The following is a 26,093-nucleotide window of genomic DNA, read 5'->3' on the forward strand; positions in this document are numbered from 1 at the left end:
AACAAAGGTCAGCAAGTCCTTGTAGAAATAGTAGAAAGAAGGATTCACCAGCACTCAGGTCCAGGCAGAAATTTTCTTTAAAATGAAGATTCTTTATTTACATATTCTTAAAAAGTCCATACTGTGGTAATCAAGCCCATGTTAGAGAGGACGCGTTTCGAACATCCAGTTCTTATTCAGTCTCTAAACCATCTAGTCATCGGACTGTTCAAAAAGGGCTGAACCCAAACACGTGATCAAATGGATAGAGAGAGCATAGCAACTGCAGAATTTTTAACCCTATAGGGTACACCAAATGTATTTTCACATAGCAATATAGCATATATATGTGTACAAAAACCGCAAAAAATACAATATTAATAGGCAAACATTAGTTCATTCCTTTTATTCCTGTATAATCAGCACAGTATTTAATTCTCTGTTTTTTACGTCCGTTTGGTCACCATTATTTTCAATCACTGCCTTAACTCTCTTGGACATGGAGTTCACTAGAGCTTCACAGGAGCCACTGGAATCCTCTTCCATTCCTCCAAAATGGCATCACAGAACTGGCGGATGTTAGACAACTTGTTTTCCTCAACCTTCCATTTGAGGATGCCCCACAGATTCTCAATAGGGTTTAGCTCTGGAGGCATGCTTGGCCAGTCCAGCACCTTTCCCTGCAGATTCTTTGGCAAGGTAGTGGTCATCTTGGAGGTGTGTTTATTGTTATCATGTTGGAATTCTGCCCTGCTGCCCAGTTTCTGAAGGAAAGGGATCATGCTCTTCTTCAGTATGTCACAGTACATGTTGGCATTCATTGTTTCCTCAATGAACTGTAGCTCCCCACAGCCGACAGCAGTCATGTAGCCCCAAACCTTGACACTCCACCACCATGCTTGACTGTAGGCAAGACAAAATTATTTTTGTACTCCTCACCTGGTTGTTGCTACACACACTTGACATCATCTGAACCAAATAAGTTTACACTTATGAGCAAAAGCATAACAATGTTTTGAATTTTTGACTGCCAGGCTCCATGTCTCACTATCCACTACAGCTTTGACCGTGAATGTACCTTCATTTTATAGACAATAATCTTGGATATCTCATACATAAATTGGAATTGCAACAATTTAGCATATGATTAGTTAAGCAGATTCTTGTCATGTCAGTAAATTGTTACTGTTTTTCTCCTAAAAATCTAAATTTTTATTTTTGTTATTTTGTTAATATTTTGTGACTCTTGTCATGATCCATGCATGTGTCAGCTGCGACTGAGCCATGGCTGGTTTTACAGTTCAGGGTTATAGGTTATGTGAGGGGATCATCCCATCCTGCCTCGTTCCGGATGTCAGGACGCTATATCCTGGTGCTGCGCCTTCGGTGCAGTGCCAGTGATAGTTTATGCTCTGCAGTGTGTCAGTTTGTATTGCTGGCTCCCGAGAGTTACCTGATATGTTCTGCCTCCCTGCTACCTTGTCCTTCCCGTTCCCTCCTCCATCCGTCCTTCTGTCTTGTTCCTTGACTACCCGCTCCTGTCTGGCTGTACTCCAAGCCCTGTCTGTCTGACCCTGGTTTGTCCTCCACCTGTGTATGTTTCTTGGACTTCTCGGCATCTGATCTGTATGCTCATTCCTGACTTTGGCTTCGTCTCTCCCTTCTTTTGTATATGCAATCTCGTGGCTGCTGATCCTCAGCTATGACCTGACCACAATTTGATTATTCCTGTACTACTGATTAGACCTACTGCTGGCCTGGCCTACTGACTACTCTATTGCCCTCTTGTGGTTTGCCTGCTTAATTCACTCTGAAGCTACACTACTAGTGGCTTTAGTATCTCTCACAGTACAGAGTGACATCTTCCTTTGGCTTCAAAAGATTGTTACCCTTTAGCTTGTTAGTGTATCTTGGTGTCATCAGAACACAAGTCATGGTTCCAGTAATCCAAGTCCTTAGTCTGTTTGTCTTCAGCAAATTGTAGGCTTTCTTGTGTATCATCTTTGGAAGAGATTTCCTTCTGGGACGGCAGCCATGCAGACCAGTTTGATGCAGTGTATGGTCTGAACACCTATGCATCAATGCTGGAAGCACTCATTCTTCTACAGTATTTTGAAAAGACAATGTCTGGATAGGACAATAAGTACATGCACTCAACTTTTTTTGTTGTGAAGAGGGGAGCCCTATCCCGGCCGAGGTTCAATGACTCCCTTGCTCCTACAATAGTGTGTGTCCTTGTTGTGCACCCGATGGGATGTGTGATACTTACAACAATGTCCAGTGTTCTTCATCTCGGATTCTGATCCTCATCGCCGACGTGGAGGGTGACACAATTACACACAAATCCTCAGGAGCCGATTTTATTGTGGTACACCAGGTCTTACGTCGGACAGACAGTCCTTCTTGTGCTGGGCTATCTGACTTCCTATCCTTGCTCTGGGTTTCTGCTTCTGGTACTTGTTCCTAATACTGGTTTCCTTCCCGTATTATTTCCTGGCGGCTACCATGCCTCACTCAGACCCTCGGACGAAGTACTAGTCCGTGGCTGGTTCAAGGTACGAAGATTATCTTGTGTTTGCCAAATAAAGTGAGGGTGTGTGTGTGTGAAAATATAATAATCAAAAATAGAATCCCGTACACACAAAAAGAGTTATCCAGAGATAAAGATTGTTGCAAATCAAATATATTTATTTTATTTTATTGTGGCATATCCATAAACCAACGTTTCAGCACAATGCTTTTTTCAAGGTTTATCTGTATATAAAATAAAATATTCCCATAAATACATGATCATAGAGATATCTTTCTCATACAAATAATATTATAAACATAGTAAGTATAAAGTAAAACAGGATAAAGACATGCCGATATGATACATAAGTATGATAAGTTTATACTAAACAAGAAAACGACAGTCAAAGTCAAACAACGAATACCTAAAGATATGGTCACAAAGCTCAGGTGAGTAATCAAAGGAGAAAATCCTTGTTGTAATCTGTTGTGCTGGACTAGGGTCTAGTCCAGTACAACAGATTACAACAAGCATGTCTTTATCCTGTTTTTCTTTATAATTATTATATGTTTAATATCTTATTTGTATGAGAAAGATATCTCTAAGATCATGTATTTATGGGAATATTTTATTTTATATACAGATAAACCTTGAAAAAAGCATTGTGCTGAAACATTGGTTTATGGATATGCCACAATAAAATAAAATAAAATAAAACAAATATATATGATTTGCAACAATCTTTATCTCTGTATAACTCTTTTTGTGTGTATGGGATTCTATTTTTGGTTCAAGATACTGTCGGGAGTCTCCATACCCCGACGTCCCACTGTCCTCTGGAGAGCCTCTAGCCATCTGCAGAGAGAGGTCTTGGCACTAGGGAGGGTTACCTCCTGTCCCCTCAGTAGGACATATGCAGCTTCACTGACTTCTTCCTGTCTCTCCTTGCTAAACTCCTTTCTCCACCCACCTTAGCGTGTCTCCCTGGCAGCCACTGAACTGTCCGCAGCTGGCCTACACTAATCTGAGCAACTTGCTACTCTTCCCGTGTTCCTGCTGAACCTTATTATAGCTAACTAACTACGCCTCATCTTCCGCCTGCTGTTTGTTTCCCTAGTTGCCTGCAATAACCATCCTATCTAAAATCCTTACCTAATGATTGCTAACTACAGTTCTATGATATTAATACTCTATCTATCTTACCTATTAGGGCCGTTTCACACTTGCGTTGTTTTGACGGCAACGGAATCCGTCACACATACAGTACAGTTAATTTATTTACAATGGAAGAGCGCCACCATGCGGGTTGTTTCATGCAATACCTGCATGTGTCCACATGATGTTGCGCTTCTATTGTAAATAAATGAACTGCACTGTATGTGTGACGGATTCCGTTGCTGTCAAAACAACGCAAGTATGAAACGGCCCTTAGTCATTATCTCTAATGCTTCTGGCTGACAAGGCACAAAGGGCCAATCTTTATTTACATTACACACTGTTTGCATTATAATATACACATACACATGGGGAATACACCTACGTAGTGGAGGTGTCTGTGCACTGTAACAATTCCCTTTAATAAAACACATAAATACACAGACGCTAGAGGACACCGGCTGATGCTTCCATACAACTATGCTACATCGCTGGCACAGCAATGTATTTATCCAACAATTTACATTCAATATACTACTCTGTACACTTCTATGGGAGTTGCTCTTCTCCATAGGGGTGGACGTGACGCTACCACCTCCTACAGTTCGACCATGACGAGGCCTGTTTTGAGTAGAAACTGTCTTGCTAAACCACTGTATTGTCTTGGCCACCATGGTGCAGCTGAGTTTCAGGGTGTTGGCAATCTTATAGCCTAGGCCATCTTTATGTAGCGCAGCAATTCTATCTGTCAGATCGTCAGAGAATTATTTGCCATAAGGTGCCATGTTGAACTTCCAGTGACCACTATGATAGAGTGTGTGTGAGCGATAACACCAAATTTACCACACCTGCTCCCCATTCACATCTGACACCTGGTAACACTAATGAGTCACATGACACATTTTCACTTAGGGGTGTACTCACTCTTGTTGCCAGTGGTTTTTACATAAATGGCTATGTGTTGAGTAATTTAAAGGACACACCAGTTTTACTGTTATACAAGCTGTACACTGAGTACATTATATTGCATCAAAGTGTCATACCTCCAGTGTTGTCCCATGAAAAGATATCACAAAATATTTAAAAAAATGTGAGGGGTGTTTCTTATACCAAGAAGGCCATTTTATCTCATTCTGGGAGAACCCCCTTAAGGAGTTGTCCAACCCCTTTAATATTAGGTTTAGTGGTGAGTGTAAATATTTTGGCAAAACACTTTACAGTGATTTTATAAAACATTTTGTTTTTATCATTTTTGTATATGTTTGACAATGTCTGTTTGATTCTCATACTGCTAGAAAGATGCAAACCTGTATGGCACTCATCCTTTCTACGTTGCATTTGAAAAAGATGGTTCAGCTCATGGAGTATTTCTGCTTAACAGCAATGCTATGGGTAAGCATGAAATATACTTGTATGATGAAAAAACTATCAAATTAATAACTGATAATGATGATGCTGTAATACATGCTGTATAATTCCTCTGTAATATTTTATACTACTAATGACATTCTGTACATAACATTGTGCATAAAATAATATTGTTGATGTATATCTAGATATCCTAATGCAGCCCGCTCCTGCTTTGACCTGGAGAACTACAGGAGGGATTTTGGATTATTATGTCTTTTTGGGTCCTGACCCAAAAACAGTTGTCAAGCAGTACCAGGATGTCATCGGTAAGACAAATTTATACAAATTATAATATGTGCCATCCATGTTTTATTCATAAATTTTTTTACTTTAAAATATTTGTTAAAATGTTGCCTAAAGACAGTGTGATATCTGAAGAAATAAAAAAAAAGGAAATTACTTGCTGAGAAAGTAGCTGATTGGTTCACAATCTAACATCCAAGGCTGCAGATAAGAATCTCTATCACAGAATTTACATTGACTATTAGGCTATGTGCCCACGGGACTCTGTACCCACGGATATTGCCGTGGAAAACTTTGTGGATTTATCTGGATTTTCTAGATAAATCTGCAGGTTTTAGCAAGTACAGACACTCCCTATGTTATCCTATGGGACATGGGGAGTGTCTGTGTCCATGCTGCGGTATGTGCGGCTGCGGAAAATGCTGCGATTTCCCGCAGCCGCACGTTACTGCATGTCAATTATCCATGCGGAAATATCTGCGGTATTTCTGCTCCTCCACTATGGAGGTACAGGGCAGGAATTCTGCACAAAATCCGCACTGTTTCTGCAGGTTTACCGTAACAACTCCGCAGATATACCACAGCAATGGATACCTGCGGATTCCGGGAAGCAGCTGCGGTAAACCTGTGGACAAACCTGCGGAAATATCCGCGGGTACATTGTCCCATGGGCACGTAGCCTGAAGGCTGCTTTACACGCAGTGACATCGCTAGCGTTTGTGCGTCACAGGCAAATCGCTGCCCGTGGCGCACAATATCGCTAGGTTCCGTCACACGGACTTACCTTCCTAGCGACGTCACTGTGGCCGGCGAACAGCCTCTTTTCTAAGGGGGGTGGTTCGTGCGGCATCACAGCGACATCACACGGCAGGCGTCCAATAGAAGCGGAGGGGTGGAGAGCAGCCCACCTCATTGTCGGAGGACGCACGTACGGTGTTGTTCGTCGTTCCTGGGGTGTCACACGTAGCGATGTGTGCTGCCTCAGGAATGACCAACAACCTGCTTCCTGAACCAACAACGACATTTGGGAAATGAACGACGTGTCAACGATCAACGATTAGGTGAGTAATTCTGATTGTTAACACTCGCTCCTAGGTGTCACACGCAACGACGTTGCTAACGAGGCTGGATGTGCGTCACGAATTCCGTGACCCCAACGACATTTCGTTTGTGATGTCGTTGCGTGTAAAGCCCCCTTTAGGCTTGACAGATGGGCAAATAAGCACTAACTACAGGTAGGTCCCAACCGCTTGAGCTTTTTTTTTTTTATTTTACACACTCCTTTACAAACTTGAGTAAGACACTATTGCGTTGTTTGCCCATCCATTTTTATTCCATCTGTTTCATTGAGAGCACTGCATATTGTGGGTTCACAGCAACATTTTCCAAATCGAAATGCCACACCTGGAATCAGCTCTAGACCTGTTACCTACTTAATTGATGATGCATTAACAAAAGAATAGCCCATGCATCCCATTAACCCCTTCACCCCCGGCCACTGAAACACCCTTCTAACCGGGCCATTTTTTATGATTCTGACCAGCGTCACTTTGACAGGTTATAACTCTGGAACACTTCAACAGATCCCGATAATTCTGAGATTATTTTTTCATGACATATTGTGCTTCATGATAGTGGTAAATTTAGGTCAATTTTTTTTGCTTTTATTTATGAAAATTTTGCGAAAATTTCGCAATTTTCAAACTTTGAAATTTTATGGCCATAAATCCGAGAGTTATGTCACACAAAATAGTTACTAAATAACATTTCCCACTTGTCTACTTTATATTAGAACCAATTTTGAAACAAGATGTTTTTTTGTTAAGAAGTTAGAAGGGTTCAAAGTTCATAAGCAACTTCTCATTTTTCCAACAAAATTTACAAAACCATTTTTTAAGGACCACATCACATTTGAAATGACTTTGAGAGGACGAGGTGACAGAAAATACCCAAAAATGACACCATTCTGAAAACTGCACCCCTCAAGCTGCTTAAAACCACATCCAAGAAGTTTATTAACCCTTTAGGGTCTTCCCAGGAACCAAAGCCATTGGAAGGAAAAAATGAAAATTTTACTTTTTTTTTTTTACACAAAAATGTTACTTTAGCCATAAATGTTTGCATTTTCACAAGGGTATCAGGAGAAATTGCACAATAAAATGTATTGTGCAATTTGTCCCGAGTACGCTGATACCTCAATGTGGTGAAAATCAATTGTTTAGGCGCACGGCGGGGCTCAAAAGGAAAGGAGCACCATTTGAATTTTTGAAAGTGAAATTAGCTGGAATCATTAACGGAAGTCATGTCGCATTTGGAGACCCCCTGAGGTGCCCAAACAATGGAGCTCCCCCCACAAGTGACCCCATTTTGGAAAGTAGACCCCTGTAAGAATTTATATAAAAGTTTGGTGAGCACCTGGAACCCCCAGGAGATTCACAGAGTTTATAATGTTAAGCCATGAGAATATTTTTTTTCTACCACAGAATTGTTGCTTCAACCAGGTAGCTTTTCTTCACAAGGATATCAGGAAAAAAATGCAACATAAATTGCACCATATCTATATAGTGCAATTTGTCTCGAGTACGCCGATACCTCATATGTGGTGGAAATGAATTGTTTGGGTGCATGACAGGGCATGGAAGGAAAGGAGTGCCATTCGAATTTTTGAAAGCAAAATTAGCGGAATCATTAGCGGACGCTATGTTGCATTTGGAGACCCCCTGAGGTGCCTAAACAGTGGAGCTCCCCCACAAGGGACCCCATTTTGGAAACTAGACCCCTCAAGGAATTTATCTAGATGTTTGAACCCCCAGGGGCTTCACAGACGTTTATAAGGTTGAGCCGTGAAAATAAAAAAACAATTTTTACCACAAAATTGTTGCTTCAACCAGGTAGCTTTTTTTTCCACAAGGGAATCAGGAAAAAAATGCATCATAAAATGTATTGTGCAAGTTTTTCTCAGTACGCAGATACCTCATATGTGGTAGAAATCAACTGTTTAGGCTCGTGGCAGGGCTCGGAAATGAAGGAGCACCATTTGGCTAAAAAATTGGCTTAAATTATTAGCAGACGTCATGTCGTGTTTAGATACCCCCTGAGGGGCCTAAACAGTGGAGCGCCTCACAATTGACCCTATTTTGGAAACTAGACCCCTCAAGGAATTTATCTAGATGGTTGGAGAGCACCAGGAACCCCCAGGGGCTTCGCAAAATTTTATAACATTGAACTGTGAAACAAAAAAAAAAATATTTTAACCACAAAAATGGTGCGTTAACGCCAAATTTTTCAAATTCACTAGGTAACAGGAGATAGTGAACCATACAAGTTGTTGGGCAATTTCTCTTGAGTACGCCAGTACTCCATGTATGGTAGAAAACTATTTTTGAGGCACAGTAAAAAATAAAGAAGTGATGGAGTGCCATAGTGGAGTGCAGATTTAGTTGGAATGGTTTGCAGGTGCAATGTCACATTTGCAGAGCAGCAGAAACCCCTCACAAGTGACCCCGTTTTACAAACTGCACTTATCAATGAATTCACCCAGGGGTGTAGGGAGCATATGGATACTACACGTGTGTCAGAAAATGTTATATTATTATGGGCGGTGAACAAAAAATAATTACAAAATGTTGTTTTAACCCCAGATTTCCAATATTTACAAACAGAATAGGTAAAAAAGGGCTCCATAATGTGTTACACAATTTCTCCTGAATGTGGCAATACTCCACATATAACTGAACACTGAACTGTTTGGCCGCACCACATGGCTCGGAGTGGACGGAGTGCCATTTGATATTTGGAGCACAGATTTTCCTAGAATAGTTTGCTGACTTCATTTTCAGGACCTCTAAGTGCCAGTACAGAAGAAATCCTCCTTAAATGCCAAAATTTTGGAAATTACACCCCTTCGGGAATTCATCTTTTGGTGTAGTGATTATTTAGTCTCTGAAAAACACCCATGGTGTCAAACACAGTGACTGCTGCAGAATTAAAAATTGCAAATAAGTCCTTGTGTCCAATACATTGTAGTGCCTGTACATTGTGCCCAGCTCATATTTCTGTAAACCTGCACCCCGTACATTGGAGGCTCTCTTCACTGCAGCAATGACAGATATGTGGATGCTAACAGTGGTTTAGCCACATTGTGGGGCTCAGTAGGGAGGGGGTATGACGCCCCTGGATTAGTCAGGTCATCACAGGGTACTGCACTCTCTTTATCTTTAGTGCAGGACTCAATCCCTCTTAGTTCTGGGTTCCCAACTTGCGGTAATGCCTTCATCAGCATCCAAAATCCCAATCACACTTTGCACCACACCCTGTCAGGCACACCAGTGGGCTGCTACGCTGGAATAGGGACGCCCACCTAGGAGTTAGGCAGGGAGGTGGGAGGTGACAAGTCAGAGCAGTGGTAACCCTAAAGCAGTGAGGAGCTTGGGAAAGCTGGGAGTTGGAGCTTCAAGGGGAGAAGTAGATTGGGTTGTAGACGGTGGTCTGGACCCGGAGGAGTCGGAGACCCAGTTGCGGGATATTGGGACTGGGTGCCTGGCTGAGTCTAGGAAGACAGTCAGCAGCAGTACAATAGCCGGCCTGGGACCGAAAGCACGTCGGGGTACTGGACCCTAGGTCGGGGAGAGACTTCAAGCAACCCGGCAATTAACCTGCGGAGGACAGGGCCTTTATGGACTGTTCCCATGAAGCTCAGAGATCAGGGGCACTAGCGCAACGAGGGGAATAGGGCTTTCCAACCAAAGCAGCCCACTGAAATCCCTAGCGTGAGCTCCTGAGAACACAGCGCCTTCACACCAAAAAGTGGGAAGCGGGGCCCGGACAGCTCCAAGCTAACGGGCCACTTGGACTACTAAAATCTGTGCACGGAGGCAGGCTCCGGACCATCAGGCAGTACTGCAGGGGACGGAACCCGGACGAGCTCCCCCAAGAGGGCAGCGGCACCCAGAGACTTGGTTTACTACGTTGTCAGCGTCTGCTTTCCTTCTACCAGTGATCAGTGAGTACCTGATCACCCCTCGCCCCAGCGAGCCTGCGCTCCCCTGCAATCCATTCCCCCATCCACAGTCCCGGGCCTTACATACTCGTGGAGGGAAAACGTCATCTAGCTGCACCATTCCATCAACCCCGTTACTCCCATCGGCAGCGGCGGTACTTCCTATTACCACACACCACGGGTGGCGTCACAAACTATCTAATCTCCTTGTAAATAACCCCCCATCACGTTTTAGAGTGACCCTGAGCCCCCGGGTCCGGAGACCCTCGAGCTATAAGCAGCGACACTCGGATCCGAGCAGTTCGACCGCCGCTGGGGCGATACAGGGGCATTTGGATTTGGAGCACAGATTTTACTAATCTTCTTTTTTTGAGATGGGAGCAATAGTGTTTTTCAAGAGATTTTGTGCTACTGTATTGTCCAGGGTTGGGGGGTACTCGGTCCCGGGCAGTGTATAACTGGGGAAATGTCACTGCGGTGGCTGTTGCCCGGTTCCATGTCCCTGCGGACGCTTTTGGAAAAGGGGAATTTGAATGAAAGTTTATATGTGATGCCACTTGCAGTGAGCGGCTATGTGGATGGAGCCGCCGCTGCACAGTTCTTGCTACTGTGGCTGGTGTTAGTGGCAGCCTGGATGTTAGAGTTAGGCCCTCTGCAAGCAGGGCCAGGCCACAGAGGATAGGTGATGTAGATAGGTGTTGAAAGAAGGTAGGCCACACAAGGGATTGCAGTGTAACTGGTTCCCTTACTCACAGTAAGCGGGAAACTGGTCACCCGAGGTCTGCTGGTCTCAACCGCAGGTCCCCTTAGTCCCAGTGCCGTTTTAGTGACCTGGTGGCTTCTTTCCCCTGCACCTGTATTTGGTTGGCGGGTCCCCGTGGCTTGGAGCGGCTGGGTGTCCCCTCCTGGTAGTATCTCAATGGTAGTCCATATGACAGTAGTGTCAACCCTGTGGGGTCGGAGTCTCTGGTCCTGGTCCCCGGTTTTCTCGTTGCTACTGTGTCCCAAACTTCAAGGTCAGTGAGGTCCTTGATCCCTCACTGTGCAGATTTGATCAGGTCTGCCTGAAGCGTTTGCCTGACCTAGAATTCTGTACCCTGTTGGTGCGTGGTTCTGGGAATACTCCACCGTACTCCACCAGCAACCAACCGCCTGGGCCCTCAGGTAACTGTCACACTCCTGTCAATGCTCCAACTTGCTTCCTCCATCACCAACTCGCTCAGACTGTTTCACTGACTGACTGTTCATTGTCTGCCCCTCCCACCTGGTGGTCTAGTGGACTGGATCATCTCCACCTCTAAGTGGCCGTCCATTAGTCCAACCCTAGCCTGGTACCAGTCTATGGGGAATTTGGGGAAAAACAGGAATTTACTGGAATGTCTGGTTGTTACCGGCACTGGTCTTCTGGGTCCCTGGGGGTAGGCCTTGCATCCTGGTGGTAGATGCAGTACCTTGTAGCTCCCTGATGGCTTCAGGGGTGCTACACTACCAGTAACATGGAAGCCCCCTATATTTCCGTTAGCAGATGAGGGACCTGAGTGGAGACTTATATTTTTGTGGGTTGAGTTGAATGCTTATTTGTGGCAATTTTGGTACAGAACATTTTGGATCAGTTCACATTTATCCTGTACTCTATAATGAGCACTTACATCAGGGTTTCCATCTACATCTCTGAAATACGTGATTCAGGTGAAAGCCCACCATGGATCTATTCATTAATGAGGTGGCAGACTCTGTTTTCCCAGGTGAGGACACTCGCATCTCTGCAGCATAAATTAATATGCTTCATGTAAGGAATCTGCATTGCATTTGAATTTACGCTGCGGAGAATAGAAGTGAAGATGGTATGGGATTTCTATCTAGCCATCCACTGTGCTTGTACGGCACAATGCAGCGGTTTGATGTCGCGTCCAATACGCTGCTATTCCTAATTGTGGGCATGCACCCGTACACGTAATCCTGGTGTAAGCGCTCAGTGTGAGCGCAGGATCAGTATCAGTCATGCTGTACTCCGATCTATTAGAGACAAGATGAACAAATCAATAGCAGTTGAAGAACTGGCTTTATTTATTTTTTATAGTGTATAAGTCACTGTCGTTGTATAGGTGATTAGGCTTTATTCCTCTGGTCAGTACGATTACAGCAATACCAGGTGTATATCATTTTTTTTTAGGTTTGGCGACTATCACACTAAAAAGCGCTGTTTACAAAACGAAGGTTTTTGCATCACCGGATTTTGGTGGCTATAGTTTTTTTTATTTTTCTGCCGACAGTAATGTGAGGGCTTGTTTTTTGTGGGATGAGGTACAGTTTTTGTTAGTACCATTTTTGGTCACATAATAATTTTTAATCACTTTTTTGTATTTCACTTTTTGTTAGGTAGAATCTAGAAGAAACAACAATCTAGGAATAATGACTAATACACTGTTCTTTGGAAAACTGATTATATTATTATTTATTATTATTATTTATTATTTATTATTATAGCGCCATTTATTCCATGGCGCTTTACAAGTGAAAGAAGGTATACGTACAACAATCATTAACAGTACAAAACAGACTGGTATAGGAGGAGAGAGGACCCTGCCCGCGAGGGCTCACAGTCTACAGGGAATGGGTGATGGTACAATAGGTGAGGACAGAGCTGGTTGCGCAGTGGTCTACTGGACTGAGGACTTTTGTAGGTTGTAGGCTTGTTGGAAGAGGTGGGTCTTGAGGTTCCTCTTGAAGCTTTCCACGGTAGGTGAGAGTCTGATTTGCTGAGGTAGAGCATTCCAGAGTATGGGTGATGCACGGGAGAAATCTTGTACGCGATTGTGGGAAGAGGAGATAAGATATATATATATATATATATATATATATATATATATATATATATATAAAATATATATTATATATAATATTAATCATTGTTTGCTTGGTTACATATTTCACTCTGTCACTATTCTCTATTTAACCATATAAAATACTTTGTGGGAAAATAATGCCATTCCCCACATAACTGAGCTGCTCCCAATCATGTGATCAGGAATTAAAGTACGTCAGTTCATTTCTGCAAATAATAGCATCGCTCTTTACAGAGTTAACTTCACACGTCACTTCTGGTTGGATGATCGACAGTGACGTGCTCAGAACTTACAGCCATACAATGCCAGCTAATGACACTTCCGGTCACGTGGGTAGTAATACACGTGACCGGTCAGATGACTGCCATTTTGATCGTGTTGCAATACATTAATACCGGATATGACATCAGACGCCGGGGCATTTAAAAACTCCATGTTTGTGCATATACACTAGCGCTTCTCCCTGGCGACGTGTTCACATTTCATATCAGCGCAGATTGCGGTATATGCCCCATTTGTCTCAATTGCTGGTAAGATGTTGTTTCTCGTCATCTCTTGTATATTTATACAGTATATATTCTCCTTTCTTTCCAGGCTTGAGTCCTGTAGCTGGAACCGTGCCCTACTAATTACTTACTCACATTATATGATATCTCCTTCTTTGACATCAACTCTTGTTTTATTTTTGGAATACAACATGTGGTATTAACATGTATAATGTATACTTTATTGGGATTTAAAGATAGATTTTTCTCCTTTTACGTTGTATTGTACAATATACTGATAATAATATAATATAATTAATTTAATTCCTGTATTATATAATCTGGACATTAGTGGTGAATGTTTTTCACATATAATACAATGTGTGCAGAATTATTAGACAAATGAGTATTTTGATCACATGATACTTTTTATACATGGTGTCCTACTGCAAGCTGTATAGGCTTGAGAGCCAACTACCAATAAAGTAAATCAGGTGATGTAAATCTATGTAGTGAGGGGGTGTGTGGTGTAATGACATCAACACCCTATATAAGGGGTGCTTAATTATTAGGTAACTTCCTTTCCTTTGGCAAAATGGGTCAGAAGAGAGATTTGACGGGCTCTGAAAAGTCCAAAATTGTGAGATGTCTTGCAGAGGGATGCAGCATTCTTGAAAATGCCAAACGTTTGAAGCGTGATCACCGAACAATCAAGTGTTTCATGGCAAATAGCTAACAGGGTCGCAAGAAGCGTGTTGGGCAAAAAAGGCACAAAATAACTGCCCATGAATTGAGGAAAATCAAGCATGAGGCTGCCAAGATGCCATTTGCCACCAGTTTGGCCATATTTCAGAGCTGCAACATTACTGGAGTATCAAAAAGCACAAGGTGTGCCATACTCAGGGACATGGCCAAGGTAAAGAAGTCTGAAAAACAACCACCTTTGAACAAGAAACATGAAATAAAACGTCAAGACTTGGCCAAGAAATATCTTAAGACTGATTTTTCAAAGGTTTTATGGACTGATGAAATGAGAGTGACTCTTGATGCGCCAGATGGATGGGCCAGAGACTGGATCAGTAAAGGGCAGAGAGCTCTACTCTGACTCAGATGCCAGCAAGGTGGAGGTGGGGTACTGGTATGGGCTGGTATAATCAAAGATGAACTTGTGGGACCTTTTCGGGTTGAGGATGGAGTGAGGCTCAACTCCCAGACCTACTGCCAGTTTCTGGAAGACAACTTCTTCAAGCAAGGGTACAGGAAAAAGTCAGTATCGTTCAAGAAAAACATGATTTTCATGCAGGACAACGCTCCATCAGATGCATCCAACTACTCCAGAGCATGGCTGGCCAGTAAAGGTCTAAAAGATGAAAAAATAATCACTTGGCCCCCATGTTCACCTGATCTGAACCCCATAGAGAACCTGTTGTCCAACATAAAATGTAAGATCTACAGGAAGGGAAAATTGTACACCTCTCGAAACAGTGTCTGGGAGGCTGTGGTGGCTGCTGCACCCAATGTTGATCGTAAACAGATCAAGCAATTGACAGAACCTATGGATGGTAGGCTGTTGAGTGTCCTCATAAAGAAAGTTGGCTATATTGGTCACTATTTTTTTGGGGTTTTGTTTTTGCATGTCAGAAATGTTTATTTCTAAATTTTGTGCTGTTATATTGGTTTACCTGGTGAAAATAAACAAGTGAGATGGGAATATATTTGGTTTTTATTAAATTGCCTAATAATTCTGCACAGTAACAGTTACCTGCACAAACAGATATCCTCTTAAGATAGCCAAATCTAAAAAAAAAAACACTCCAACTTCCAAAAATATTAATCTTTGATATTTGAGTCTTTTTGGTTGATTGAGAACATAGTTGTTGATCAATAATAAAAAAATTCCTCTAAAATACAACTTGCGTAATAATTCTGCACACAGTGTATATTGTTTTTCTCTTCTTTCATTGTATAGTGAGACTCTGATGAAGGTCTTAACGACCGAAACGTCATTGTAAATACACCGGAAATATCCCCCAAAAATTTTTTGTTGTTCACACATTTGAGCAAAAAATAAAAATAATTCATTTTCATGCAATCCTTTGTTTTGAGTGTCGGATTTTTTCTTATTGCTATAACAATTTAGGAATAGTTTGTTTGTTTTTGTTACACCACTCACCGTGCCGTAAAAGTGATAAAGATAACTTTATTCTTCAGGTCGGTACGATTACGATACCACATTTATATAGTTGTTTTTTTTTTGTTTTGCCACTTTTACACCATAAAAACTATTTTATAGGAAAAAAAGCATAGTTTTTGCTACGTTTTTAATTTATTTTCTTTACTGTCTTCACTGAAGAGGTTAACTAGTGTCAGTTATATAGCTCGGGTTGTTATGGATGCGGCAATATCAAATATGTGCACTTTTTTTACACAAATATACAGTAATTATTTATTGGAATAATCTTTTTATTTTTTTGTTCTTTATTTTCTGATTTTTTTAAAGATTTTTGCTGTCTTTAAACCTTTTTTTTTAAATTTTTTCACTAAGTCCATTTATGGGACAGCACCCCACAGTGCTCTGATCGCAGCTGCAATGTTCTGCAGTGCTCGATCACTGCAGGACATAGCAGCTGTCAGATCTGCAGTGAGAGTATGTGACTGATCATGCTGTAGGCATGATTACAAACACTCTCTGTAGGCCCCCAGCAGTCAGGTGACCCGGAGGTCGTCATGACGACCTCGGGTCACCATGACAACGATCATGTCCTCGCCATTACATCGCACGGGTCCGGATCAGAGGTAAGAGAGAGCGCGATCCCTCGCCTAATCCCAGTGGCGTTGCAACAGCTTTTGCCGCCTGGGGTGGTCGTCAAATTTGCCGCCCCCCTCCGTTGGCTGTCGATAATCCAGAAACCTTAAAAAATCCGGAAAGCCATCAAAACATTTATTTTTCTTGGAACGACAATCAAATTTGGATTTCTTTGTGTGGCGTGAACCCAGCTCGCTAGCACGTGCAGCCAATCATAGAGAGGAAGCTTTCAGCGTAGTGGGGCTGCATTGGGCATGGTTAACCTCGTTACTATGAATGGAATTTTAAGATTTTCAGGAATGCAGCTGCGGATGGCCCTTTTCTATAAGCTAATATGTAAATTATATGCAGCCCAAGGTCAAGCGGGGGCGGCAAATGTTAAGCTGGATTCACACATAGCGACAGCGACAACGACATCGCTGTTACGTCACCATTTTCTGTGACGTAACAGCGACCTTGTAAGTCGCTGTTATGATCGCTGCTTAGCTGTCAAACACAGCGACGCAGCAGCGATCATAACGTCGCTACATGTGCAGAGAGCAGGGAGCCGCGCACACTGCTTAGCGCTGGCTCCTTGCTCTCCTAGCTACAGTACACATAGGGTTAATTACCCGATGCGTACTGCAGCTACATGTGCACAGAGCAGGAGCCGGCACTAGCAGCAAGAGCGGCGGAGGCTGGTAACGAAGGTAAATATCGGGTAACCAGGGAAAGGTCTTCCCTTGGTTACCCGATGTTTACAGTGGTTACAGCTTTCCGCAGCTGCCAGACGCCGGCTCCTGATCCCTGCTCGCTTCATTTCGTCGCTCTCTCGCTGTCACACACAGCGATGTGTGCTTCACAGCAGGAGAGCGACGACGAAAAAATGAAGCAGGACATTCAGCAAGGAGCAACGACCTCACAGCAGGGGCCAGCTCGTTGCTGGATGTCACACACAGCGACAGCGACGGGACGTCGCTGCAACGTCACAGAAAATGGTGACGTAGCAGCGACGTCGTTGTCGTCGTCGCTGTGTGTGACACCACCTTTACTTAGCCTTTTATTACTTAGCTCTTTATTTCTTCTATGTTTTTCTATTTTCTATTTTTTATTTTTTATCCCCAAAATGACACCCCCCTGACACGTGACGCCCGGGGAAGACAACCACCTCCACCCCCCCCTTTGCTACGTCACTGCCTAATCCCCTAAGTGTCATGATCGCGGCAATTAGGGGATTAACAAGCCAGGGAGGTGCAGGAACCATCCCTGGCCACGGGGGCAGTGACTCGCCTGTTGGGTAAGCCGAGTCACCAGCCACGATCACATGTGCACAGCCCCCTGTGCCCCCGCTATTTGTGGGACGTACGGGTATGTCTCTGGTCGTTAAGTCACGTAAAAATAGGACGCACCCATACGCCCCGCGGTCGTGAAGGGGTTAAAGATCTTTTGAAATAATTGTCCCTTAAAAAAAAAAAGAAGCAACATATTAAAGAGCTCAATTTCCTAAACCATTATTCAATTAGCATGTGAATACCTCAAATTAAATCTGGGAGTCTGCACATTAACCCCATATTGATTATATAACTGTATCTTGAATATGTTTTGGAAAACAGCTAAAATGGCAAAATTTCTGTCACTGTCCAAATATTACTGGACCGAACTGTATACAGTGAGTACGGAAAGTATTCAGACCCCTTTAAATTAAGTTCATTTTTTTCTCATTAATGTACCCTCTGCACCCCATCTTGACAGAAAAAACTTAGAAATGTAGAAATGTTTGCAAATTTATTAAACAAGAAAAACTGAAATATCACATGATCATAAGTATTCAGACCTTTTGCTCAGACACTCATATTTCCGTCACATGCTGTCCATTTCCTTGTGATCCTCCTTGAGATGGTTCTACTCCTTCATTGGAGTCCAGCTCGGTTTAATTAAACTGATAGGACTTGATTTGGAAAGGCACCCACCTGTCTATATAAGACCTCACAGCTCACAGTGTATGTCCGACCAAATGAGAATCATGAGGTCAAAGGAACTGCCAAGGAGCTCAGAGACAGAATTGTGGCAAGGCACAGATCTCGCCAAGATTACAAAAGAATTTCTGCAGTACTCAAGGTTCCTAAGAGCACAGTGGCCTCCATAATCCTTAAATGAAAGAAGTTTGGGACCAACAGAACTCTTCCTAGACCTGGCTGTCCAGCCAAACTGAGCAATTCTGGGAAAAGAGCCTTGGTGAGAGAGGTAAAGAAGAACCCCAAGATCACTGTGGTTGAGCTCCAGAGATGCAGTAGGGAGATGGGAGAAAGTTCCACAAAGTCAACTATCACTGCAGTCCTCCACCAGTCGGGCCTTTATGGCAGAGTGGCCCGACAGAAGCCTCTCCTCAGTGCAAGACATATGAAAACTCGCATAGAGTTTGGAAAAAACACATGAAGGACTCCCAGACTATGAGAAATAAGATTCTCTGGTCTGATGAGACGAAGATAGAACTTTTTGGTGATAATTCTAAGCGGTATATGTGGAGAAAACCAGGCACTGCTCATCACCTGCTCAATACAATCCCTACAGTGAAACATGGTGGTGGCAGCATCATGCTATGGGAGTGTTTTTCAGCTACAGGGACAGGACGATTGGTTGTAATTAAAGGAAAGATGAATGCAGCCAAGTACAGAGATATCCTGGAATAAAACCTCTTCCAGAGTGCTCTGGACCTCAGACTTGGCCTACGATTCACCTTCCAACAGACAATGACCTAAGCACACAGCTAAAATAACAAAAGAGTGGCTTCAGAACAACTCTGGGGCAATTCTTGACTGGCACAGCCAGAACCCTGACCTAAACCCAATTGAGCATCTCTGGAGAGACCTGAAAATGGCTGTCCTCCAACGTTCACCATCCAACCTGACGGAACTGGAGAGGATCTGCAAGGAAGAATGGCAGAGGATCCTCAAATCCAGGTGTGAAAAACTTGTTGCATCATTCCCAAGAAGACTCATGGCTGTACTAGCTCAAAAGGGTGCTTCTACTCAATACTGAGAAAAGGGTCTGAATACTTATGACCATGTGATATTTTAGTTTTTTTTGTTTAATAAATTTGCAAAAATTTCTACATTTCTGTTTTTTTTCTGTCAAGATGTGGTGCAGAGTATACATTAATGAGAAAAATTTAACTTTTTGGAATTTATCAAATGGCTGCAATGAAACAAACAGTGAACAATGTAAAGGGTTCTGAATACTTTCTGTACCCACTGTATATAGCCATCCAAGTTGCACCATGAATAACATGCAAATATTCATACCATTGCATCAATTGCAGAAGTTATGACTGGCCAAAATTAGAAACTGGCTATGGCTTTCTTTGGTGGAAGATAATGAAATGACCCTACCACATTTAGAGGTTTGCCAAAGATGTGAAAAGTATGTAAGGAAAGGTGACCTGACAGCTTTTTAATGTAGTAAAAATGTTCTATTATTTATAAATAAAAAAGACATATGTTATATATTATTTTATGTTATTCCTAACTAGGGCTGAGCGGATCCGGACTGTAAAAGTCTGGATCTGCGCAGTTTCAAGGATGTCCGGGTGCCAGACCTGGGTGCGGAGTATTGGGGGCACGAATGTGGCACTGGGGAAATTAATTGAAAAATAAAGAAAACAAGAGTGAAGTGATAGTTTCATACTTACGGATACTCGGTGTCATGGCGGCAAACTGCTTCCAGGTCGCGCATTCACTTCCTCTACTGCGCAGCTTTCCATACTTTCCCCGCCCACCGGCCGTCCTATTGTCTGATTGGTTGCATGCAGATGCACCCCCAGCTTGTGACAGCGTCTACCTGCAGTCATTGCTTAGCGCGGCTCAGTCATTGGCTACACTCAGTGGGACCTTGTGTGGATTACGCCGGACCTGCAGGGTGTTGGGGGGTTAATAAAGTGGTGAAGGAGGGTGCGTTTTTGTATTTTCTTCCAAATAAAGGATTTTTCTCTGTGTTTGTGTTTATTTACTGTCACTTATAGATTAGTGATGCAGGTATCTCATAGACGGCCTTGCCATCACAACCTAGGGCTTAGTAGCAGCTGTATGCTGTTATTAACCCCTCATTACCCCGATTGCTACCGCACCAGGGCAATTCAGGAAGAGCTAATATAGCACCAGGATTGTCACATCTAATAGATGTGGAAATACTGGGCGGCTGCAGGCTGAGAAAACCAGCCCCCAGCTGGCTTTATCTTTGCTGGGGATGAAAATTAGGGGTGACTGCACATCATTTTTTTTTTAATTATTTATTTAAATAAAAAAAAAAGCCGCATGCGGCTTCACTTAGGCTGGGGTTACACTTGTGAGGGACTCGCTCATCTGACATCGCATCATGGGCACAGCCGCACATACTTCTGACAGGAGCGTGCATGTGTTTCTATGTACATGCATGCTAATGCTCAGAATGCGGCAGGCCGTGCCGGCTGATGTCATGCCAGACTTGTACGAGTCTGACATCACATCACCAGCACAGCTGCACACCCTGACAGGAACGTGCATGTGTTTCTAGGTACATGCACACGCATGTTCAGAGCGCGGCAGGCCATGCTGGGTGATGCCATGACAGACTTGTACCAATCTGACATCGCATCACCGGCACAGCTGCACACTCTGACAGGAGCATGCATGTGTTTCTGTCTACTTGCATGCTCACCATACTGACCCGCAGACACTTGCACTGCTTTCCACGCCCACCGGCTGTCCTGCCGCCTGTGATTGGTTGCAGTTAGCTGACACGCTGCCACTCAGGGTGGGGGCACGCCTATCTGCAACCAGTTACACGGGGGCGGGCAAAACAATGAATATTGAATTGTCGGCTCCAGAAGGGAAAAGCGTGACCTGGAAGGAGTTTGCTGCCATGACACATCCTGGGTGAGTATACCGCACGCGCTCATAGCCCCCTATCCCTTCTACCAATGTTTTTAATCTCCGGATTCTGGTCCCCATTGATTTATATGGTTACCGGATTCTGGAGTGGATCGGGGTTTTTTTTAATTGATCAGTTATCCGCCGGTCCCGTTTTTTTGCCAATCTCATCAGCAAAAATGGTTATGTTACAGTGATGCTTCTAATTTTGCTGATGACACCAAACTATGTAACGTAGTGCAGAGTTAGACTATGAAAGATGTTCCTAAATTACAAGTTGACTAGGACACTCGCTTAGTAATTAGAGATCAACATAACAAATAAAGTTGAATGCTGATAAATTAAAAGTTATTTATTTAGTTACTAATAATCTACAGGTATCATATGTCTTAGGCCCCCTTCACACGTCATTGATTCTGGTACATATTTGACAGGTTTTATACGTACCAGAATCATGGACATACGCAGACCCATTAAAATCAATGGGTCTGTATTCACATCAGTGATTTTTCTCAGTGCAGCGTACACACGTGTCCTTGATTTCCGCATGGAGACATGTCCGTTTTTTTCTGGCATCACTGATGTCCCACAGATCACACTATGGTGTGATCTGTGAAACACGTACCAGAAAAAAACACATACATTGAAAATAAAAAGCTTTTTAAACTCATCTGTCTCCAGCGACGCTGTCTTCGACCACTGGTCTCTGCTGCTTCCAAGCTGGCTAATTATTCTCATGCATATGCATTTATGCACCACACAGCTGACCCAGAAGTAGCTGCAGCGGTGACACAGCATCCGGGAAACTTCAGCACCACGGACAGCAGGAGCGAGGACAGGTGAGTTTATCTCCATGTGCTATCACGGATCACTGATCACAGATAGCACATGTAGAATCCATGTGATGCCTCACATCGGTACGAGTGTTTAGATACCAAGCATGTATACTTTTACCTTTATCTGAGGGGTGAAAAAAATTCAGTAGTTTGTTCCCCAAAATTTGATTTGATTTGACCTTTTAGGATTTTTTTTTACTTTTTCATATTTTTTTAATACTTTTTTTTTTCATTTCTTATTTATTTTACTAGTCCCCCAAGGGGACTTTATGAATGCATGATCTCTTGTGCATTTCTCCTGATCAGATCTCATTGCATCATCAGCTGACCCTGTGCCACCATAACAATGCATTGGCGCTCCGTAATTGCATCACGGGGCCGCCGGTGACAGCAGGGAATGGCGCGATCCTCATCGTGGCCATTTAAATTGCACTGTCAGTATTTGACAGTGCGATCTAAACGGTTAACAAGCACGGGTGCATCTCCGATCCACCTGCGCCTGTTAGCCACACATCTCTGCTCCCAAGCAGTGAGAGAGACGGCATCATTAGTCTGTAGGGAGCAGGAGAGAGAATGGCATCACTTGTGTGTGGAGAAAAATGTCCAGAATACAATGGTGGAAGAAAGTTTTGGGCTCTTCAATACTATTCTAGCCTTCATGGAGGGGCTAGATATTGAAGTAGCCTCCCTGAGTCCCTCAACTGCAATGGTCAAGGGACATCATGAAGGTTCATGGCCTAGGGAGGAGTTGGTGCCACAGACCGCACAAGAAGTAGGAATTTGGTCTGGTGACACCGTTAGGATGTAGGACATTAGTGATGGGGATTCCGCCATTGCAATTTGGATGGAGGTATAGCTGTTGTGTAGGAAACAATCCAGGAGACACTTTCAGTTGCTTGGGGGTCTGCTGTGGTCCAGGTCATGCAGAGACAATTTATGCAAGGGTTTACCTGACCCTCTTTTGTTTTGTTAATGGTTTGTGTGTCGATTGGGATTTTTAAGGATTTACTAATAAACTTGTGTTTTACTCTCAGAAAAGAAAAAGACTCCATAATGGTTAACTTTAAGTGTGTGTGGTGAAATGTTTGATGTCTTTCCCGTTCCGAATGGCCGAGGGCGGCCATCACTAAATATATTCACATCAAAAAAGAGGGCAACCAGTCCAGTTAGCCCAGGCCAACACATCTAATGCACCAACAGGATGCAGACAAACCTCTCAACATGATGGACACTTCACAGGTGCAAGGTAAATTGCACACTAGTGTCGCGCATAGGGCACTGTTCACACTCGTATGCGCATGGTATCCAGCCAGCAACCTATTATCACGCTCTTACTATTAGGTTAGGCGGGTTACCCGGACACTACTCACTGCAGCACGCAAGGGACAGAAATTCCACTATGCACGGCCGTATTAAGAGGCCCGGCTGCCTGTTGGTGCATTAGATGTGTTGGCCTGGGCTAACTGGCCTTTTTGCCCTCTTTTTTGCTGTGAGTATATTAAATTTTTGGAGGAGTTTTTATCTCCTCTTTCTGTTGCTATTTTTCGGCCATCACTAAAGAAGGGGGAAATGTAAGGAAATGGACATCTCTCTTGAAGACACGAGTATTGTTATAATGTGTAATATGTACTGTGTTGTGGTATTAGTGACAAATTATATTTTGCTCGACAGTAGTAAGGGTTAGGGTAATGAGGAGGCGGAAACGCAGATTGAGATAAAGACTCTCACTAACTGGACTGAAGTACTGAGCTGGGTTGGGATGAAGGCAGGAGAACCAGTGGAAACAGAGCTCAAGCGAGTTTAGAGAAGGGAATTGAGACTGTGTGTGGAAATGCTTTGTATTGTGAAGGAAACGTTCTTTTAGCTGTGCTCCCACTATCTCCTGTACATAGCATTGACCAAGTTATCGTTTAGTAAAAAAGTTAATTTTTGAGTCATGGTCTCTCTCATTGAGCTGTTCAACATCTGGTCCTTGCCAGCCGAAGTCACCAGTATCATGTGGCCTGCAAGGCGTAGCACCTCCATAGCACAAGTCCGCATACCCCGCAAGGACCTCCACCTTCATGTAACGTGGCAGAGCGTAAGAAGAGTGCCTCACCTACACCTACCACCCTGGACCACATTACAAGAACATGAAGAATCTTGATTAATTGCAATGACTAAAAGAATTGCATTTATTTAGTATTAAGGAGTCTAAGCTAATGATTAATCTGCAAAAGTAAACAAATAACCTGTACAAAAATATGGTAAAAAGTTTCTCCATGCAAAATTCCCTTAAAAGACAAGAGGATACTGCCACTGACTGGAGAAAATAAGATTGAGGCTGTGAAGGCAACAAGCTTTCTTTCCCATAGGAGCTAAACTCTGGAGTAGTCACCTCAGGAGCTGGTCACAGTTAAAGGCTTTAAAAGGACTTAGAAGAAGAAAGTTAATCAGTGATTTTATGAACTACCGTATATTATGTAATCAGTAAAATAATTATGCATGTTCTCATTTTCTATTATAGGGTATCCCTTTATGCCTCCATTTTGGGGCCTTGGATTCCACCTCTGCCGCTGGGGTTACACCAGCTCTAGTATGACTCGACAAGCTGTGAAAAAAATGGAAGATTCTAAAATTCCTCTGGTAACAAATTACAATATTCTGTTCTTTGATAGTAGCTGAACATTATATATACTTGTTTCTACTAAGGTAATGTATCCCTTTTTCCAGGTAGCCACTTTCTTTCCTTACTGTGTATCAGAAGGAATCTGATGTGGGAACTGATCTTATAGTTTTCTATAAAAACTGATGCACTAAATGAGGAAACTATCAGCAGGTTTTTGATATGTAATCTGACAACAGCAGGAGATAGGGGATGAAACAGATTTCAGTGTTGGGTTATTTATTAAGCTTTGTGCTGTTGTTTACTTACAGTGAAAATTTTATCACTAGTACATTTACATTACATTTTACATTACATTGCTCTGACTAGCCGCTTCTTGCCAAGTCATCCAACCACACCCCTCCCAGCGGATGCTTAGATTTTTTTTTTAGCTACATCTGCACACGCTCCTCTGCCGCTCATAATCTTCTCCACAGTGTCTTCAATAAAATGGCGCCAGAGATCGCTGACGCGCATGCTCAGACTCAGGCGTCATTTTAATGAAGGCATTATTACTGTAGCAACGCGCATGCGCCAACAACAGCAGCAATTGCAGTGTGGTGCAATATTTAAATAAAGATGAGGGGGCATGCCATAGGGGATGCAGGAGGACTTTACAGCAAGGATCTAACCCAGAAAGGCCCGCATTGCTGCACTTGTCCATCAAAAGGTGCAGTACATTTGATTTCAGACATTTCTGCAACCAAGCATCTAATCTGTCAAAAAAGGTATGGCTGGATTCAGCATCCTAGTGCCAGTATGCCAGTATGCCTAGTGCCAGTATGGCACTGCCTTTACTTATATAGCAAAATCCTGGTGGTCGGTTCCCTTTAATGTTTCCTCTATTTTATGAGAGGCCAGGATTGATTCTAGCTTTACTGCTGCCTGAGAAGAAAATTCGACTTGTGCCCCCCCAACAAAAAATAAACAATATACATAAATATATAGCCCACACATACGTACATACTATATATTCCATACCTAAATATATGCCAGCATTGAATTATGCCATATATAAATGAAAGAAAATGTTTCTGAGATAGTTTTGCCCCACAACTCTATATCTCAGGCACAGTGGGCTCCACAATATGGTTTGGTTTGCCAAATGTTGGTCCTACATGATCTTTATTATACATACTGTGAAATGTATGGCACTGTAGTTTGGTGGGTATTATTTTTGTGGCAGAGCTTGTATGTCGCGGGCAGAGGAGGGGACGCTGCGCTCTCCCACTGCTCGGGTCCGGCCACTGCTGCCGCTGCTCGGTGGTGGCTCGAGCGGTGGGCCGGATCCCGGG

The 26,093-nt window shown here is 43.0% G+C and overlaps 1 protein-coding gene across 1 annotated transcript in view; it reads left to right on the top strand.

The window, feature by feature from the left end:
* LOC142311352 (lysosomal alpha-glucosidase-like) overlaps nt 1-26,093 on the top strand; it is a 153,709-nt gene that overhangs the window by 57,128 nt on the left and 70,488 nt on the right. The window contains exons 5-7 of the mRNA XM_075349698.1: nt 4,942-5,038; nt 5,203-5,322; nt 24,661-24,779. Of these exons, the coding sequence (XP_075205813.1) occupies nt 4,942-5,038; nt 5,203-5,322; nt 24,661-24,779 (336 nt within the window). The remainder of the gene's footprint in view (nt 1-4,941; nt 5,039-5,202; nt 5,323-24,660; nt 24,780-26,093) is intronic.

The sequence above is a fragment of the Anomaloglossus baeobatrachus genome, chromosome 5 (assembly GCF_048569485.1).
Source record: "Anomaloglossus baeobatrachus isolate aAnoBae1 chromosome 5, aAnoBae1.hap1, whole genome shotgun sequence".
Classification (NCBI taxonomy): Eukaryota; Metazoa; Chordata; class Amphibia; order Anura; family Aromobatidae; genus Anomaloglossus; species Anomaloglossus baeobatrachus.